We start from the raw sequence: 20,037 nt of genomic DNA on the forward strand, positions 1-20,037 counted from the left end.
ATCCATATCAAAGAGTTCTTACCTCTATGCAGCAATTACACTAAAACAAAATATTCTCTATTAGTTATTTAAAGCATATTCCAGGAAGCCAAAAAAGGTTTCCATTCTAATAAAACATGTTAAATACCTAATACCACAAAAAACAAAACTAGAAACTGGGTCAAATCCCCTATCCATCTTACCAAAACATCCATAGTCCATGCTACTGTGTTCTACTTTATATACAAAAATCTTGAAATACACTTCAAACTCCTTGCTACATCTACTCAAATTGTGTGTTCCTTGAGTTCAAAGAAGACATTGAAAAATACTTCTTAAAAATAGTTTACAGCAGTGGCTAGGCATTAAAATTAGTAGATTTTAGTAGCTCTGTGTAACAGATAAGTAGCTCTATAACAGATTAGTAGACATATAGAAATATAGATACCGGAGCCCTAAGGTAGACCCAATGGACAAAGTCTTTGGGGATGAAGCCCATGCACCTAAATTTTCTAGAGCTCCATGGGCACTTTTCATTTACAGTAGAGGCCAAGAACCACATCTTTAAGGGCGGGAGAGTGGGGGGAATGTGGGTGGCTAAGTCCAACTCTTGATTTCAGCTCAGGTCTTAATCTCAGAGTCATGAGTTCAAGCCCTGAGTTGGGCTTCAAGATGGGTGTAGAGTCTACTCTAAAAAAAAGGGAGAGAGGAGGATATACAAAGAAGCCTAAATTAGAAAATGTTAAAGCTATATAGGACCTTAAAAAATCAACTAATCAATTCATTTTCTAAGGTATGAATCTGAAGTTGTGAGAAGTTAAGTAAATTGTCTAAGATCACATAGTTATTAAAGCCAGGAAGAAAACCCACATTGACTGGCATGCAGACTAGTGCCCTTTCCAGCACACAAAGCTGGCTATTCCACTTGGGAAGGAGATAAAATATTAATTATTCATTCACAAGCTTAATCAATATAAGCATTAATATAGCAAATTCTCAGGGAAATGTGAATTTAAAAAAAAACTACAGCTGACTCTTGAACATCATGGAGATTAGATACTAATCCCCTGCACAGTCAAAAATCTGCATATAACTTTAGACTTCCCAAAAATGTAACTACTAAGTCTACAGTTGACTGCAAGCCTTATAAAATAAACAGCCAATTAACATGTATTTTGTATGCTGTAAGTTTTATATATTGTAGGAATACATATGTATTATATATATTGCTACAATAAAGTAAGCCAGGCGAAAAAAATGTTAAGAAAATCATAAAGGAGACAAAATACATTTATGCATTTATTAAAAAAAAATCCACACATAAGTGGATCCATGCAGTTCAAACATGTGTTGTTCAAGGGTCAACTGTACTTTCTTAAAACTTAAATATCTTCTTTGGAAAGAACGGTGATAAAATGATCTAAAATGGAAAGTTGTTTTGATGCTACTTCCCTTCAACAGCACACCCTATCTCCCTCTTTTTAATTCTACATCAAGATATCCTTCCTTGGGATCCCTGGGTGGCGCAGCGGCTTGGCGCCTGCCTTTGGCTCAGGGCGCGATCCTGGAGACCTGGGATCGAATCCCACATCGGGCTCCCGGTGCATGGAGCCTGCTTCTCCCTCTGCCTGTGTCTCTGCCTCTCTCTCTCTCTCTCTCTCTCTGTGACTATCATAAATAAATAAGTTGGAAAAAAAAAAAAAGATATCCTTCCTTAACTCTCAACTATGCCCATATTTACACTTTCTCCTAACTAGCAATGCCTTCTGACCTTCTCTTCTTCAGCTATGCTCATAAATTTCTTCAAGGCCCAGCTGAAGATGTGCTTCCTAAGATATCTTCTGAACTAACTTAACCTTACTCTAATTACTTGTTTCTTCCTCTATTATTTATGTTACTTACTCTTAAGCCATATACTTCCTTATAACTTATTTTGAAGGTATGTAATTACTCTCTAGTTGCTTTGTATGTTTTTATTATCTTCCATAGGTTATTAATAGGCTAGAATATAAGCTCCCCAAAGGCAGGGGTATTGGTTTGCTTTGCTCACCGATGAATCACAGATACCTAAAACAATACTGGAAATACGGAGGGTGCTCCATACTCATTGAATGAATAGGAAAGGAGATTTCTCTTTCCATTCCTCTCTCCAAAATTCCAAATGTACTGCTAAAGACACAGATATAAAAAATTAAACTTTTTGAAAACCAAAAATAGATAGGCTTGACATTTTAGAAATTCATAAAAATTTTTAAAAATTGAGGTGCCTGGGTGGCTCAGTCAGGTGAGTGTTAGACTCTTCAGCTCAAGTCATGATCTCCGGGTTGTGGGACTGAACTCTGCATCAGGCTCTGTGCTCAGTGGGGATATTCTTTCTCTCCCTCCTTCCCTCCCTCCCTTCCTCCCACCCTTTCCTTTTGCCCTTCCCCTCGCTCGTGCACAGAGTGCAAGCTCCCTCTTTTCTCTCTAAAATAAATAAATCTTTTAAAAAGTTTTTTTTTAAGATTTTATTTATTTATTAGAGACACAGAGAGAGAGAGACAGAGAGAGAGGCAGAGGTAGCAGCAGGCTCCATGCAGGGAGCCCGACGTGGGACTTGATCCTGGGTCTCCAGGATCATGCGCTGGGCCGAAGGCTGTGCTAAACTGCTAAGCCACCAGGGCTACCCATTTTTAAAAGTTTTTAATTAATTGAACTGTAACAGATGAACAAACTCACTGGCTATAGGATGTCATTTAGCTTCTTCATTACACACTCCCAGTGATTCTTTGTCATCATTGTAAGAACTGTATATATATAGTGTTAGCTAATAAATAGAAGGTAAAGGATTAAATTAAGACCTAGAATTTGAAATTCTCCCTTCCTAAGGTAAACAATTTCTAAACTTTGTTCTCTCTCAAACTTTGAATTAAGAGTAATCTAATGAAAAAATACCAGTTTCTGGCTTACTCAGGTCTTAAATTGTGTAAAAGAAAGTAGATATTTTTTAAAATATATAAATTTAAGAGAGTAACTCTATCTTTCAACAAAATATTTGTTTCACCCTATATGTAAACACTAAGTATGCTTTTTAAGCCAAGCACATTCAATAACTATTTACTGATAGTGATAATTTTACAAGTTAGCCCTCCCAAAAAAGAAACAAATTTTTATGAATTCAACCCAAAAAAACCTGTCTATAATAATTGCTCCCTTAAGATTTTACAAAGATAAATGTGTCACTCTTTTGCTTAAATCTTCTAATGATTCACTGTAACTTGTAGTCAATTTTGAATTCCTTCAAAAACTATCTTCTTAAATGCTATATAGGCCAAAAAAAGAAACAAAACCTTTTTTTAAAGTTTATTTATTTAACAGAGAAAAAGAGAGAGAGCAAGCACAGAGTGAGACAGAGAAGTAGACTCCCTGCTGAACAGACAGCCTGAAGTGGAGCTTGATCTCATCAGGACTTTGAGATTGTGACCCAAGGCAAAGGCAGATGCCCAACCAACTGAGCCACCCAGGCACTCCCCAAAAAAACTATCTCCTTACTTTCTGACAGAAGAACCATGTTTTCTGGTCTCAACATTTCTTAAAACACCCAAGTAAAAATGCCCAATAACTAGACAAAATGTAGCCTTAGAGTCAGAATACAGGGAAGGGTAGACAAGCAGAATTCAGCATCATTGTACAACCAGACAACAACTTACTCTAAGTCTGATCTTTTTGTAATCTGGATATACCAGTCTTTATTCTTCCTACTTGATAGCACTGTTACAGGTTACTTCTTTAATCACTGCTTAACAGAAATTTTTACAGTAATGGGCTAGAACAATTTTTGAAATGCCCTAGGACAAGGAAACTGCTTACCCTCTCCTCCCTGAGCATTTCATAAATTTTCCAATATGATAAATATGGTGATTTCAGCTTCTGTTTAAATAATCCATTAAAATGTTAACCTTTTAGCTTTTCTCCTACTCCCAAATGGATTCTCTATTATTGCCTTTATACTAAAATTTAGCGCATTCCAAGTGGAATGTGGACTCTAGTTACTTCCAGACTCAACATAAACTAAGCATTTTCTACTCCCTGACAGATTTTTTCCCAGGTATTCATGCAATTGTTTCCTAAACCAGAGAGTAAGCACTTCTAAAGCCAAGAACCATGTTATATCATCTATTTCCATAGCACTTACCTTGGCATCCCCAAAAATTTATGTCACTTGCATAAACACATATTTAATTTAATAATATCTTTGTTTTGTTTTGTCTTAATTCTCTATTTTCCAAGTCAAACAATTAAATTAAAACAACTTTGTAGTCTCTCCTAACTGCCATTTACTGAGTATTTACTAGTCACTACATTTTTTAAACTACAAAATATTATCGTATATTATCAAATCTAACATATCAAAGACTTAAAGGAATCTTACAACTTAAGAGATATTAAAACGTGAAAAATAGTAAATGGTACCCACAAGGTATCGCTGATTTTCAGATATCTTAAAACGTAACAGAAAAAAAATGTGCATCTTAACCATTTTAACCTCATTATAGAAACTGAAGGTCATGGGACACCTGGGTGGCTCAGTCAGTTAAGGTAGACACCTTTGGCTCAAGCCCCACACTGGGCTCCCTGCTCAGTGAGTAGTCTGTTTTTTTCCCCCTTCCTCTGCCCCTCCCCTCACCCTCGCCGCTTGTGCACTCTCTCTCTCCCTCAAACAAGTTAATTAATTAATTAATTAACTGGCTGATTAATGTATTGAAATAAATTTTTTTAAAAAATGAGGCTGCCTGGGTGGCTCAGTGATTGAGTCTGCCTTTGGCTCAGGGCATAATCCTGGAGTCTTGGGTTCGAGTCCCACATCGGGGTCACTACAGGGAGCCTGCTTCTCCCTCTGCCTGTGTCTCCGCCTCTCTGTGTCTCTCATGAATAAATAAATAAAAATAATTTAAAGAAGAAAGAAAGAAACGGAACAAAACGAGACGAGAGGAAACTAAAAGTCAGAGAATGCATATAATACCTCTTAGTGAGATTAGTAATCTGTGGGAATCCCCAGTAACTGAGGCTAGAAATGGATCAAAGCCAGCTGCTTTAACTGCTTCATCTCCATTATATAAAATATGTACATATCCAATATGTGTTGATATACTCGAAAGGTTACTTTTAAAACTGTCTTGCATACATTTTCTCAGCCTTCTTACAAGATAAAAAGTTCAAAACTTTATTGCTGCCCCCAAAAGAAAATACATAACAATTACAAAAATCTGAAATTCATTTCGACATTTTCTAGGCAGACAAATATGTCTGACTTAATGGGAATGGCTTTTTTTTTTCTTTTTTTTTTTTTTTTTTTTTTTTTAGGCTTTTTTTTTTCTTAAAATGCACCACATACTGCAGTTTGTTGAGACTACAAAAGGATAAGTTTTTTCCACAGACAAAATATGTATTACAAGTTAATACCAAAGTGCCTTGGCAATATAAAATTCAACATTTAAGAGTATATGACTTCCAAATGATTGTACATTTTCCCCTAATAGGCATATATATGAATTGATAAAATTTATAATCATACAATAGGGCAGCCCTGGTGGCTCGGTGATTTAGCGCCGCCTTCAGCCCAGGGCGTGATCCTGGAGACCCGGGATCGAGTCCCACATCGGGTTCCCTGCATGGAGCCTGCTTCTCCCTCTGCCTGTGTCTCTGCCTCTCTCTCTGTCTCTCATGAATAAATAAATAAAATCTTTAAAAAAAAAAAACCATACAATAACACAATTTCAGTTAACTCCTCAGATATTCAGTCACATTTACTATTAAATATTTAGGTTAATGAATTATAAATATTACATTAAATAACACAAAATTTAATCCTAGAATAAGGAACACTATATTTTATCTTTAAGTATTTGCTAGTAGAACAGAAAAAGGAACATGGCAATGTGACATTATATTCAACCTCAACCTAAGTATGTCTTAGTGAGAGGTGAATAAAGAAAAGGCAAATGGAATGGTAATTAGGCTGGTAATAATTTTGGAATGAAATTTATTTCAGTAGCTGCTTTTTTTAAAGCATTGGTAGGAACATTTAGAAAAGTCACACCTTAGAATTTGTATTTTAATTGAGCCTCACCTATAAAACAGACACACTAAATTCCAATTCTCTCCCTCCGACCTTATTTCTCTTATCTCTCTCGTTCTCTCTCTCTCTCTGTGATAAATGTCAAAATTACAAATTATTTTATTTTAAGAATTATCAGATCTGTAGGACACAGGATAAGAAGAAAGGAAAAAGTACAGGATTATTTCCATTAAAATATATATATATTTGCAGAAGTTATTATTAAGTAAAATGTCATTCTCTTTTAAGAGTAAAAGCAATTGGTAACCAAATATTAAAAGATTTAGCACTTTGCTTTCAACTCAAAATCTGGTTCCAGTATGACTAAACTAAAATAGATTTGTAGGTCAGATTCACTCAATATTACATACATCATGTATTTCTCAATTTGTAGTATACAGTATCACAGAATTCACCATGTTTATGTTTTAAAAACTGGATACTATGAAATAAAATAATATTTATGTTAAAATTCTCATCTTACTTCTCCATTTCTTAATGTTGTGATGGTTCCTCTTGCTACTCCCATTCTAAACAGTGTTTCTGTAGCCTGTGAATTAAAAAAAGCAAAAAATATCATTTATAATCTGTACTCAACTGTATATCCCACATCCAAACTGTAAAAAACATTCATTACTATTACATTTCCAGCAACTTCTAGAGAAGCATCAATAAAGCACAATAAGAGCTAAATGATCTACATTATACTTCAGAAATATCCTTTCAGAACCTTTTAATGCTATCAAGAGCTTAAACAGAATTGTTTCAAAGCTTATTTTGATCTGCTGGCAATCATCCAGGTTTATAGAATTTCAAATTAGTACACTTAGATAAGTTTAAACCTTAGTTTGATTAACAAAGATTAAGTGAAAAGCTCGTACTTGGATTCAATTCAGAAATTATCATTCATTCTGATTTTTAGTTTCCATTTAAGTTCAATCCAAATTCACTTGGCTGCTACTGAAATACTGACAGAAGATGAAGTAATTCAATGATTCCATATGTAAAACACCCCAAAAGAGTTAAGTGCTATACACTATACACTATACACTATACAATGAACTATACACTAACAATGAACAGTTCTAAAAGGAAATTAACAATTACAAATAAGCTTAACCAAAGAAACAAAAGACTTATTCACTGAAAACTGCACACACAGCTAAAAGAGACTGAAGAACATAAATAAATGGGAAAACATCCTGTGTTTATGACTGGAAGACAACTGTTAAGAAGTCAATACCACCAAAAACTACCCATGGGGTCAATGTGAATCCTACCAGAATCCCAATGACTTTTTTACATAAATACAAAAATTCATCCTAAAATTCATACAGAACCCAAAAGACTACATACAGCCAAAACAATCTTGAAAAAGAGGAAAAAAGTTAGAAAACTCACAATTCCTGATTCCAAAACTTATTTCAAAGCTATGATAATCAGTGTAGTAGTGTCACAGACAAACATATAAGTCAATGAAATAGAAAGCCCCAAAATAAATCTTTGCATACATGGCATAATGATCTTCAATAAGGGTACCAAAACCATCCCAAAACCATCCAATGGGGGAAACAACAATCTTTGAAAGAAAATGTCCACATGCAAAAGAATAAAGTTGGACCCTTACCTTTTACCACATACAAAAATTAACTCAAAAGACATCAAAGGCCTAAATATAAGAGCTAAAACTATAAAACTCTTAGAAGAGAAAAAAAAGCTAAAAGCTTGATAACTCAATGCCTGCTGAGGACCTGCTTCCTAGTTCCTAGTTCCTGGATGGCTGGGAGCAAAAAGAAGCAAGCTCTTTCCCTATCCCCAGTCTCAGTAATGGCACTAATCCCACTGGTGAAGGTAAAGGCTCCTCATCTAATCTGAATTACCCAAAAGCCCCATCTCCTGACATCATCACCCTGAGGCATAGAGTTCTGACATGAATTTGCAGATGACAAAAGCATTCAGTCCACGAGAAGGTATTCCAGTCAGAAGGGAATAGAAACACAAAGGCCAATAGGAAAGATCATACTTGGTATGGACAAAGACGAGCAAGATAGCCAGTGAGGCCAAAAGAAAAAAGGTTTCAGGAGAGTACAGCTGGGAAAAGAGAGGATGCAAGTTCATCTGTTTGATATGTGCTTCTTATTTTTAACCTGGCACAAGAGGAACAAATTTCCAACCCTCACTAATAGAAACTAGAATTCAATGGATACTCTACAAAATATAAATGTTAATAATGAGTAACTCCCAAAAAAAAACAACCAAAAAAGACGATTCTAGATGTAAAAACTGAATGCACATCTAAAGAAATCCAAATGGGGGAAGGGATGGAAACCTGGAGGAGACTGAAATAAAACGGATGTCCATGTATGAACTTAGTGTGATCGGTGTGATATAAACAGCAGTGTAAATGTGTTAATTTAGATACGTGGGAGTAAATGACAGAAGAAATACATAAAAGGTTGCAAGCTGTTGCCTCTGGGTTGTGGCAATTAGGCATCAGAAGAGAAGAGCACTACTCTTCATCCATCAGCTTCGCAGCACACTATTTAAATGTTTACACCACATATAAATCCTTCATCAAAACTTTGTTTTAGAGGCACCTGGGTGGCAGAGTAGTTGAGTGTCTGCCTTTAGCTCAGGGCATGATCCCAGAGTCCTGGGATCGAGTCCTGTATCGTGCTCCCAGTAGGGAGCCTGCTTCTCCCTCTCACTTTGTTTCTACCTCTCTCACTGTATCTCTCGTGAATAAAAAAAATAAAATCTTTAAAACTTTAACTTGTAAAAGTTGACTTAAAGTAAAGCAAGTGTCCACTTTTGCAAAGAGGTCAAATACTTTACAATGTCAGTAGAGTGGTGCTTTTAAGAATACAGTCAAGGACTGAATAAAAGGATATGAAATTAAACAGTGTAAGCAAACTCATTCAAAAAGTTTGACAATAGGGACGGCTGAGTTGCTCAGCGGTTAAGCGTCTGCCTTTGGCTCAGGGCTTGATCCTGGAGTCCTAGGATCGAGTCCCACATCGGGCTCCCTGCATGGAGCCTGCTTCTCCCTCTGCCTGTGTCTCTGCCTCTGTGTGTGTGTGTGTGTGTCTCTCAGGAATAAATAAATAAAATCTTAAAAAAAAAAAAAGTTTGACAATAAATGTAAGAAACGAGAACGAGTTGTTGGTAGAGAGAACAGAGCTGAGAAAATGGAAGACAGTACACTTTTAGGATGAAAGAAACTTGAACAAGTATCTAGTGGCTAAGTAGTAGTCAGTCAGGTGGAAGAAGTTCAGACATGGGGAAGAAAATGGATCCTGTGGAAGACAGGATCAAGAGCACACAGCAATCTGTCAGCTGTGCTAAAAGGGAGAAGGCACAAACACAAGGAAATGCTTTCCCTCTCCATCCTCTGCTCTTCACCCTCCCACTACCCCTCTCTGTCTCTAAACTACAGGAAGGGCCCAAAGAAAGACAAAGATACTGACTTGTAACAATGATGGGGGTGAGAGTATATATTGTAAAAGCAAAACAGGAGGGAATGGCTGCTAAAGCTGAAAATCACAAATCACTGTTATTACAAATCTACACAGTTACAGAATTAGAAAGCTAAGAAGATGACAGTTTAGAAATTATCAAATAAAAGTGAACAACCCTAGACAGGATATGAATTAAAAAATAAAAACTTTTGGGCCGCCCCGGTGGCGCAGAAGTTTAGCGCTGCAGCTGCAGCCCAGGGTGTGATCCTGGAGACCCTGGATGAGTCCCGTGTCAGGCTCTCTGGGTGGAGCCTGCTTGTGTCTCGGCTCTCATTCTCTCTGTGTGTCTCTATGAGTAAATAAATAAAATCTTAAAAAAAAAAAAAAAACCACTTTTAATTCAACCTTACTGGTAAAATATAGCATATAATTTATACACAAAAGCAAAATTTTTCTAACATTTTCTAAATGAGGAAACCAATCTATGGAACACCCCTACACACACACACACCAGAAAAAGGGGGTGCTATCTACATGCTAAGTTAGAAAATAAAAAATCTTTTTAGAGTAAATGCTGCTAAATTTTGTGACTGCAGCATGATATGAATATAATTCCAATACATAATTCACTGAGAAAGTTAAACTCAGCCATTGATGGAAAAGGAAAGGGGTTATTCACATACGTACACACACACACAAAAAAAAAAAACATTATAAATGAATGACTTTGCTATGACAAATGATTTTACTAAAGCATATAAAACTAGATGTTGAAAGATCTATTTACAGAAACTTGTTGAAGGAAAAAATTTCTCACCAATGATGTACTTGTATTTTTTCTATTCTTAGTGATATATACATTAAATTACATCTCCTCATTTAATCTATGTGATTAACAGTACTCATGTAGGTCAGGCTAGTTACTATATATATATATATATACACATATATATATGTGTGTATATATATGTATATGTATATATATATATATATATGAGGAGCAAAAGGTGACAGGCAGAGGCAGCTTGGGATAAAGTGTACAACAACTTCTCTAAAACAAGATCAAACTATTTGTTTTTTTGTGCCTCAAAAACCCAAAGTAGTCTGAAGATCTAATTCTTTATCCTGCACTTTCTCCAGTAGAATAAAAATACCAAATTCAATCTTTTGTTTCCAACTAAATTGATTTACTTCATCAGCTCTTCCTACCAACATTTTCAAGGATGTATCATTCTCACGGCACTCTGTCAATTCAGCTCAGCTTCTTTTGATTCTATAGGGAAGCACTGAAGTGTAGAACATTCTTTTGACCTCTACTAAAGAGATTTCTTTTAATTTACTTGTACTCAAACAATGTCTAACAAGTGCCAAAAACCAATGAGACACAGGGCTAACTCTTAGCATGTATAATTTGACCACCAGCAAATTCTTCATTGAAATTTCCCTCTCCTTGAGTTTTGATAATGACTAAAATGACTACTACAAAAATATTCATTAAACATTTTCTGTCAGTGGCAGGGTAAAAATCATCTATAGGTCCTTTTTAAAAATAGGTCACCAAGGAAACCTATTTTAAAAGAGTGTTAGATAAAAAACACTTAGGAGACACGAAATCTAGATGCAGTAAATGCAAAGTTCTGGGTTGAGTCCTTGTGTTTGTCTGAATATGTGTAGAAATCAAAAAAGTTCCAGGATTTATAATGAGTTGGTAACAGCAGTAGTCTCTGGCTTTTTTTCCTTTTTCCTTACTTTTTAACATTCTATTATCTCTGCATCTTTATTTTGTATATGTATATATACACACATACTGTTTGATAATAATAGAAAGGAAAAGAAAAAAGTAACAATTTTTGTTATACTAAAAAATAAAACAGATTTTAAACAAAATTTTGGAACAATGTAAAATGCTATAACACAAGCAGTACTATACTGAGTAGCACCTAAAGTGAAGATAACCAAAATTCAATAGAGACTGAGGCTCTTACGGTCTAATAATTTTTCATTCAATAAACCAATACAAATGAAGTAAAATTAAGAAGAAATATACACTTAATACACTTGAAAAGCAGTATAATAACTTTAAAGCATCATACTATAGTAAGACTTCAGTGCATCGATTTATTAAGAATTGAACTAATGAAAGACCAAATATGAATGAGTCTTAATCACAGCTGTGAATCTAAAGAACAAAAATCTATGTCAAAGAGTCGCGGCACTTATTATTCTATGAATGTCTCTCTGTTGTGCTGGTTCACCAACTAAACGGAGAGGGCCTGGAGGGCATGAATTCAATCTTTTATTTATTTATTCCCAGGTTGTTGAATGTATAACAATAAGCATAAAGATTAAGAAAAGCAGGCTTTAGAAAAAGATTGTTGAGTTCAAATTCTAGCTTTGCCATTTGTAAGACCTGTGGTCTTGGACAAGCACAACTTCACTTCTTTGAGCTCAACTTCATCATTAGCAAAATAAGGATAACAATGGTACATAACTGAAGGAAAACTTTTATGTGCTCAATAAATGATCATTTTGTTATTAATATCTCAAAGGAAATCCAGAATGCCAATTCTACCTTAAAAATCAGTCATCAATTGCAATTTAAAACACAATTAAAAACCATATCAGATGGGGAATCCCTGGGTGGCTCAGTGGTTTAGCGCCTGCCTTTGGCCCAGGGCGCGATACTGGAGTCCCAGGATCGAGTTCCGCGTCAGGCTCCTGGCATGGAGCCTGCTTCTCCCTCCTCCTGTGTCTCTGCCTCTCTCTCTCTCTCTCTCTCTGTCTATCATACATAATAAATAAATGAATATTTTTTAAAAAACCATATCAGAGGGCAATTAAAAATGCGCTATATAAAACAGTCAACCACAATTAGCACATTACCCCAGATGGTCATTTATTTATGCTAAAATTCTTGACAGGATAACCAGAAAACAGAAAACTTATATTATTTCAAGATTAATTTAGCAAAAGCCTTCAGAAATCATACACAAAATTTATTCCCCAGATGTGTATCCTAGCCATAGCAGAAAAAAGATTTAAACACTGAGGTTTACAAGCACCAGGTGTTTTCCTTCTTATGATAAAAATATAAAACAAAAAATAGGAAAACTGAGCATTAGCTATCTTGCTTCTCACAAAAAAAGCAATGCATGATACAACCTTAATGTCTTCAAAATACGCAAACTATTATATTAGCATAGCAATCAAGATCTTTGTGATGTCCCCAAACCATTCTCACTCCTTCCCGCCTACAGCCTAAGCCTTTCCCAGCTCACTGATCACAGTTCCTAACTCCAGGGCCTCTGCACTGCTCCATGTACTGCACAGGCACCAAAACCTCTGTGAGAAAACATACTATCTTTTCCCAGAAAATGGGGAAAAGGGGACCCAAGTGAGCCACTGAATGTATAGGGAATTAATCCCTGGCTGTTTGGGGGGGGGGGGGTGTTGTCTTTGTTTTCTCTTGACTCTGGCCCCAAAACAAGCCACCAGTTATAAAATGAAGCAGCAGGAGTACAGGTAGTTAACACTGGAAAAGAAATTCGGTTTTTCTAGCCAAAGGCATATGGAAAGGGGTCTTCTCCTCCTATAGTGTCAAGAAGAAAGGAAAAATATCCATTATATTTTTCACTCTCTCCTCTAGCCACTTTGTCCCAAAAGCAGGCCCTATTGGGTGTGTGCAGCTGCGACAGTGGTGTAAGCAGCTATAACTCTTGAGAAAAACCCTGTCCTTCTGGACGTAAGACCAGGAAAAGGCCCAGTGAGAACAGAGTAATCCCAGAAAGGAAGAGTTAGAAAAGGAAGATCCGGGCAGCCCGGGTGGCTCAGTGGTTTAGCACCTGCCTTCAGCCCAGGGCGTGATCCTAGAGTCCCGGGATCAAGTCCCATATCGGGCTCCCTGCATGGAGCCTGCTTCTCCCACTGCCTATGTCTCTGCCTCTCTCTGCGTGTTTCTCATGAATAAATAAATAAAATCTTAAAAAAAAAAAAATAGAAAAGGAAGATCCTCTAACTAAATCCATGTTTGAGTTGATACAAGTCCGAGCTCACCCCAAATCTGCAGAAATCCTGAACAGACTCAAGCAGCAAAACAAAGGCTTCATGAGCAGAACTACAGTTAAAATAACACACAGATGTTAGCATGCCCCATGAGCAGCACACAGGACGGACCCAAAGCATCACAGGAAAGATACTGAATACATAACTACTTAGAACTACTGCCCATGGAGCAGTGGACATTAGACCTTTTGTCCACTGAAGAGGAGACAGAATTTGTAGCATGAACCTGACAAGTTGACTGCTTACTCCTAACAACAACGACAGCAACAACAACAAATCAATATTCTCCAGAAGATTTTAATAGGACCCACAGTTTTACAACATGATATTCAAAACAGCCGGAATCAATCCAAAATTACTCGACCTGCAAAGAACAAAAAAATCATGACCACCTCTCAAAGGAAAGACAGAGGTTGAAATTACAAGACAAAGCCTAGAAAGCACCTACTACGTTTCATGAGATAAATGGAAAGAAGTTCTCAGCATAAAAGTAGAAACTATTTTTAAAATGGAAAGTTTGAAACTTAAAAATATGATTCATAAAATTAAAAATTCAGTGAATGAAGGCTCTCCAACAGGGTGGAGATAAGAAAGAAAAGGTAAACTTAAGGATGAATTTATAAAACTTATCCATTCTACATAACAGAAAGAAAAAAAGATAGGAAAAGAAAAATTAACAGAGTCCCAGACATTTGTGGGAGAATAGCAAAAGATACTGTACTTGTTCTTCCAGAGATCCAGAAAGAGGACAGATTAATATTGAGAAAATATTTGAAGACATAATGTCTGTAAACTTCCCAAATTTGGTAAAAGGTGTACATTTACAGATTCAAGAAAGTCAACGATCCCCAAGTAAGATAAATTCAAATAAAATCCTATCTAGACACATCATAAACAAAATACTGAGATCTACATATTGTTTTTTAAATCATGAAAATAGCTCCCCAGAAAAGTATCCATACTTATTACACATAGTAGAACAACTATTAGAATGGTAATGAGTTTGCCATCAGAAACCATAAAAATGAGAAAGAGAACATCTTTAAAGTTTTGGAACAAAAAAGAAACCCCTATCAACCCAGAATTCTATATCCAGCAAAAACATCCTTCAGGAATGAAAGCAAAATACAGTCTCATATTAAAGACACATAGAGAATCTGTTGCCAACAGAAGTGTTCTAAAGGAAATGCTAAAGACATTTCTGTAGGTTGAAGAGAAATAATCGTACAGAGAAACATTAAACTGTATGAATGAAGAGAAGCAACAGAAATGGTTAAGACCTGAGCAAATGTAAAAGCTTATATTTCACATGAGTAAATGTAAAAACTTCTATTTCTTCTTTTAAGATCTTTAAAATATGTAAGACTTGTAAAAATTATGTCTGATGGAGTTTCCAATATATGTAGATGTAATAGATATGAGCACTATCACACAAGAAGGGGAGATTAAGGGCAGCCCGGGTGGCTCAGCGGTTTAGCACCACCTTCAGTCCAGGACCTGATCCTGGAGACCTGGGATGGAGTCCCATGTCCAGCTCCCTGCATGGAGCCTGATTCTCCCTCTGCCTGTATCTCTGTCTGTCTCTCTCTCTCTCTGTGTGTCTCTCATAAATAAATAAAATCTTAAAAAAAAAAAAAGAAGAAGAAGAAGAAGAAGAAGAAGAAGAAGAAGAAGAAGAAGAAGAAGAAGGGGAGATTAAGGAGTTGAAACCTTCTTCATTTTACCAGAAATGGTAAAACACCAATCTAAGTAGATGGTGAGAAATTAAGCATGTACATTATAATCACTAACGGAACTACTAAAAACTAATGCATAGAGATATGGCCAAAAAGCCAATATACAAATTTAAATGGAACAGTAAAAAATATAATCCAAGGTATCCAAGAAAAGAAGAAAAAGAAGAAAAAAGGTGGCAAACAAAAAACAAGACCAGAGGAGAAAGTAGTCTTTTCAACCAATGGAGATAGAACAATTGACTTTCCAAACAGAAATAGATGAGCCTTGACCCAAACCACACTCCATACACAAAAACTAATTCAGAATGGAATACAGACTTAAATGTTGGTGCTTAAACCATAAAAGTTCTAAAAGAAAACACCAAAAATCAATTGAAAACACTTGATTTAAGCAAAAGTAAGTTGCATAAGGAGAAAAATAATAAAACATTAAAGAAAAAACTCATTATGGCAGATTGGACTGTCCAAAGATAGCCACACCAATATATATCCTACACATCCTTTAAGAAGGGGACAGGCTTCTTAAAATGTGACATCCATTCTCCTACATATTTCATTTGTTCCCTCCCCTGGGACCTGGGACCTTTGAAAATAAATACCTTTGTAACTAAAACTTAATGAGGTAGAAGTGATGCTGATTTTCAGGCTAAATCATAAAAGGCAAAACGGCTCTGGGATAATGTTCTCACTTTGTATATGTGCCTTTGGAACTCTGAGCCAGCGTAGAAGAAGTCCTGGGTCCAGGGATCAAGCCCCATATCAGGCTCCTGTGAGGAGTCGGCTTCTCCCTCTGCCTATGTCTCTGCACACCCCCTCCCCATGATAAATAAAATCTTTAAAAAAAAAAGTCCAAATACCTTGAAGCTATGATACTAGAAAAACTATATAGAAATAGAGCTGTCCTAGCTACTTTGACATATGGCTCTTCAAGTACTCCAAGCCCAGATGTCATTCGTGTGTCAATCTTTAGATGACTCCAGCCCTTAGCTTTTAAGTTGCACCAGCCACGTCCAGTAGAGCAGAAATTATTCTATTCTGGGTGAGCCCTTTCCAAACTGCAGATTCATGAAAAATAAATACCACTATCATTTTTAGCCACTAAATTTTAAGTGGTTTGTTAATCAGCATCAGATAATGATACACTGATAAATCATGCTTCATCAAAATTAAAAGCCTTTTGCTCTTTGAAAACTGGACTGAGAAAATGAAAAAGTGGGACACCTGGGTGGCTCAGTGGTTGAGCGTCTGCCTTCAACTCAGGGCATGATCCCGGGGTTGCTTCTCCCTCTGCCTATGTCTCTGCCTCTCTGTTTCTCTCACAAATAAGTAAATAAAATCTTTAAAAAGAAAATGAAAAAGCAAACCACAGAATCACATAAAATATCTGCATATATATATTTAATAAAGCAAAGCACTTCATTCAGAATATATAACTTACAACTCAGAAACAAGACACAACCAAAAAATGTTAAATGATCAAAAGATTATCATCAAAAAAGAAAAAAGATATACACACATATACATAATACATGCACACACAGACATATATATATGTGAATGGGCAAAAAGCCAATAAAAAAAATGTTCAACATCATAATCCTTAGGGAAATGCAAACTAAAACTACAATGAGGTATCACAGCATATGCACCAGATGACTAAAAGTAAAAAGAATGACAATACCAAGTTACAGTGGGAATACGGAGCTACTGGAACTCTCACATTACTGGTAGAAATACAAATGGTATCATCACTTTAAAAAACGGCTGGGCAGTTTCCTATAAAGTTAAACACACATTTACCATAAGACCCAGCAATTCTATCCCTCCGTATCTACCCAAGAGAAATGAAAACATGTGTCCATTTAGATGAATTGTAGAAAAGCCAAAATTATAGTGACAAAGAGCAGATTAGTGATTGCTTGGGGCCTGGGACCTGGGGAGGAGGTAACTCACTGCAAAGGAAGTTTTTAGGGAAGAGAGAACCATTCTATATCTTAATCATGGTTGTAGTCACATGACTATAAACATCTATCAAAACTCATCAAACCTTGTACTTAAAACAGGTGAAGTTCATTAAATAAAAAGCTGTTTTTAAAAAAGAAGGCACACCTGCTTCCCTCCCCAAAGCTGTTCTCAACTAATTGGTAATTTAATTCTGATCAATCATTAGGAAAAACCTGGATACTACCTTGATGGAAATTATTTTTTGATAGTGCATTTATATGCTTTAGATACAGATTTCATCTTAAATATATACAAACTGAGGGCAGAGGTAAAGGGTGACCAAAGCAGAAGAAAACTGATGATAACACTATTGCCAAAGTAAACTCAAGACATGAATAATCTAGGGCAAATAAGACTAAGAGTCTGCATGTCACATTCATAGGAAGGCTGAGGGAACCAATAGTAAATTTTTACGAAAATTCTGCATTCCGTGCAAAATTCTACACATACCACCAATAATGGTGTACCTAACTAAGTACATATAAAAACTGAGCAATCAACAAATGAACATCACCAATCTCATCTTCACTTGCAGGTGAGTGTTCATGTACCTGTGTTTCCACCCACCATTTGCTAGTCAGAAACTTGAGTAACCTCTGATTTTTTTCTGTTCTTTCAACAATGTATAATACTTAACATAAATAATAGTTATTTTAGTATTATACTTAAAATAATTGTTATTGTATACTTCTTATAGGAATTACCTATTCATCTAAAATTCTCACTAGTCTGTAGGTTTTATTTCACTCATCACTAAACCTCTAGCACTAAGTACTTGAGAAACACTCAATAAATGTTCAATAAATGCAAGAATAAACAGCTAATGAGTAAGAGCTTATTTACTGATAGTTTGGGGGGGATATATGATTTATCAAAGTGTGAACAAATATGTCCTAAACTGTATTATAATAATTTTAAATGCTGAAAGTATAACTCATTAGCCTTTCATGTTAGTGAAATCAACTTGATCTTTTTAGACATCATACATGTCATAATCTGTTTCCATTCAGTACACAGGAAATATGCATTACATATGGAGACAATGGACCTTCGCAATGGTTCTAAGGTTATGAAGAATGTTACTTCTGTTTATAGATGTGGGTTGGTAAGTTATCCAGGAATTTAAACAATAAGCAGATGGTTTGTTTCCAAATCGATAGCAGTCATCTGGCTCTAAAAAAGAGTGTATTTTTGTAAATATATGTTCTGTCATGTTCTATCCAATATGACATGATGAAATAACGTAATACATTATGTTCTGCTTTTTCTCTTTGAACATAATAAAACTTATGTAAAGCATGGGTTTTTCCCACCACAATGTTATCTTCTTAGAATCAAAACAAAGGATAATAAACAAACAAATAAAAACCCAAATACTGAAGTTTAGAGTTGGACTTCTATTCTGTTTCAAAACAATAGAGTTGGGCAGCCCAAGCGGCTCAGTGGTTTAGCGCCGCCTTCAGCCCAAGGTGTGATCCTGGAGACCTGGGATGGAGTCCCATGTCAGGCTCCCTGCATGGAGCCTGCTTCTCCCTCTGCCTGTGTCTCTGCTTCTCTCTCTCTCATGAATAAGTAAATAAAATCTTAAAAAAAAAAAAACAGAGTTGAGCCAGTCTTTAGTGTTCTTAACCACAAAATGGGTGATAATAGCAAATATTATAATAACTGAGAGTCTATTTCACTTCAAATTACATCTAAATTTCACCTTTCATTTAATTAGCATATAAAATAGATTTAAGTAGGCAAGTTTAGTATATGTAATAAATAATTATTAGACAACTATACAACATCCCTCTCCTTTTATTTGCTTCTTTCCTCTGTTCTAACAAATGCTGATTTTTTTTTTTTTTTTTTTTTTTTTTTTTTTTTTTTTTTTTTAGATGGGGGAAAGAGAGAGAGAGAGAACCTGCATAAGGGCGAAGGGGACAGAATCTTAAACAGGCTCCAGGCCCAGTGTAAAGCTTAATGCAGGGGAGGTGGGTAGGGGGATGGGGAACTGGGGGATGGGCAGTGAGGTGGGCACTTGATCGGATGAGCACTGGGTGTTATATGTTGACAAATTGAATTTAAATTTTAAAAAATGAAAAAAAATAAATTTTAAAAAATGTAAAAAAAAAAAAAAAAGCTCAATGCAGACCCCCCTACACACACAGGGCCCCACAGGGAGCCAGAAGCAGAGCTGCAAGTGGAGCCTGAGTGAAGCCTGAGTGGAGCCTGGTGCCAGGCTTGATCTCATGACCCTGAGATCAAGACCTGAGCTAAAATCCAGAGTTAGAACCTTAATCAACTAAGCCACACAGGCACCCCTTTTTTCTTTTAAGTAAGCTCCATGCCCAGCCTGGAGCCCAGAGTAAAGCTTGAACTCATGACCCTGAGATCAAGACTCGAGCTGAGATCAAGAGTCAGACACTCAACCAAATGCCCCAAATGCTGATTTTCTTTAGGTTTACACTTTTTTTTTTTTTTTTAATAAAACTCTGGCTTAACTAAATCAACAATGTTAATCCCATTCCTCTTTGACAGTGATTTTTTTTTTTAGAAATAGGCATACAACACCAGAGATAAAGTCATTTCCTAATAATAAAAAATCCTATTAATCAAGAAGAAGTAACAAACTTACATGTTTATGAATCTAAAAAGAGAGATTCAAAATACACAAGTCAAAAATATAGATAACTACATGGGCAGATAAGACAAATCC

At 35.9% G+C, this 20,037-nt stretch overlaps 1 protein-coding gene across 1 annotated transcript in view; it reads right to left on the reverse strand.

Moving 5' to 3' along the window:
- Positions 1-20,037, reverse strand: part of TMEM135 (transmembrane protein 135) — a 235,060-nt gene that overhangs the window by 148,696 nt on the left and 66,327 nt on the right. The window contains exon 5 of the mRNA XM_025419361.3: positions 6,561-6,626. Coding sequence (XP_025275146.1) covers positions 6,561-6,626 — 66 coding nt within the window. The remainder of the gene's footprint in view (positions 1-6,560; positions 6,627-20,037) is intronic.

The sequence above is a fragment of the Canis lupus genome, chromosome 21, assembly GCF_003254725.2.
Source record: "Canis lupus dingo isolate Sandy chromosome 21, ASM325472v2, whole genome shotgun sequence".
In the NCBI taxonomy this organism is placed as follows: Eukaryota; Metazoa; Chordata; class Mammalia; order Carnivora; family Canidae; genus Canis; species Canis lupus.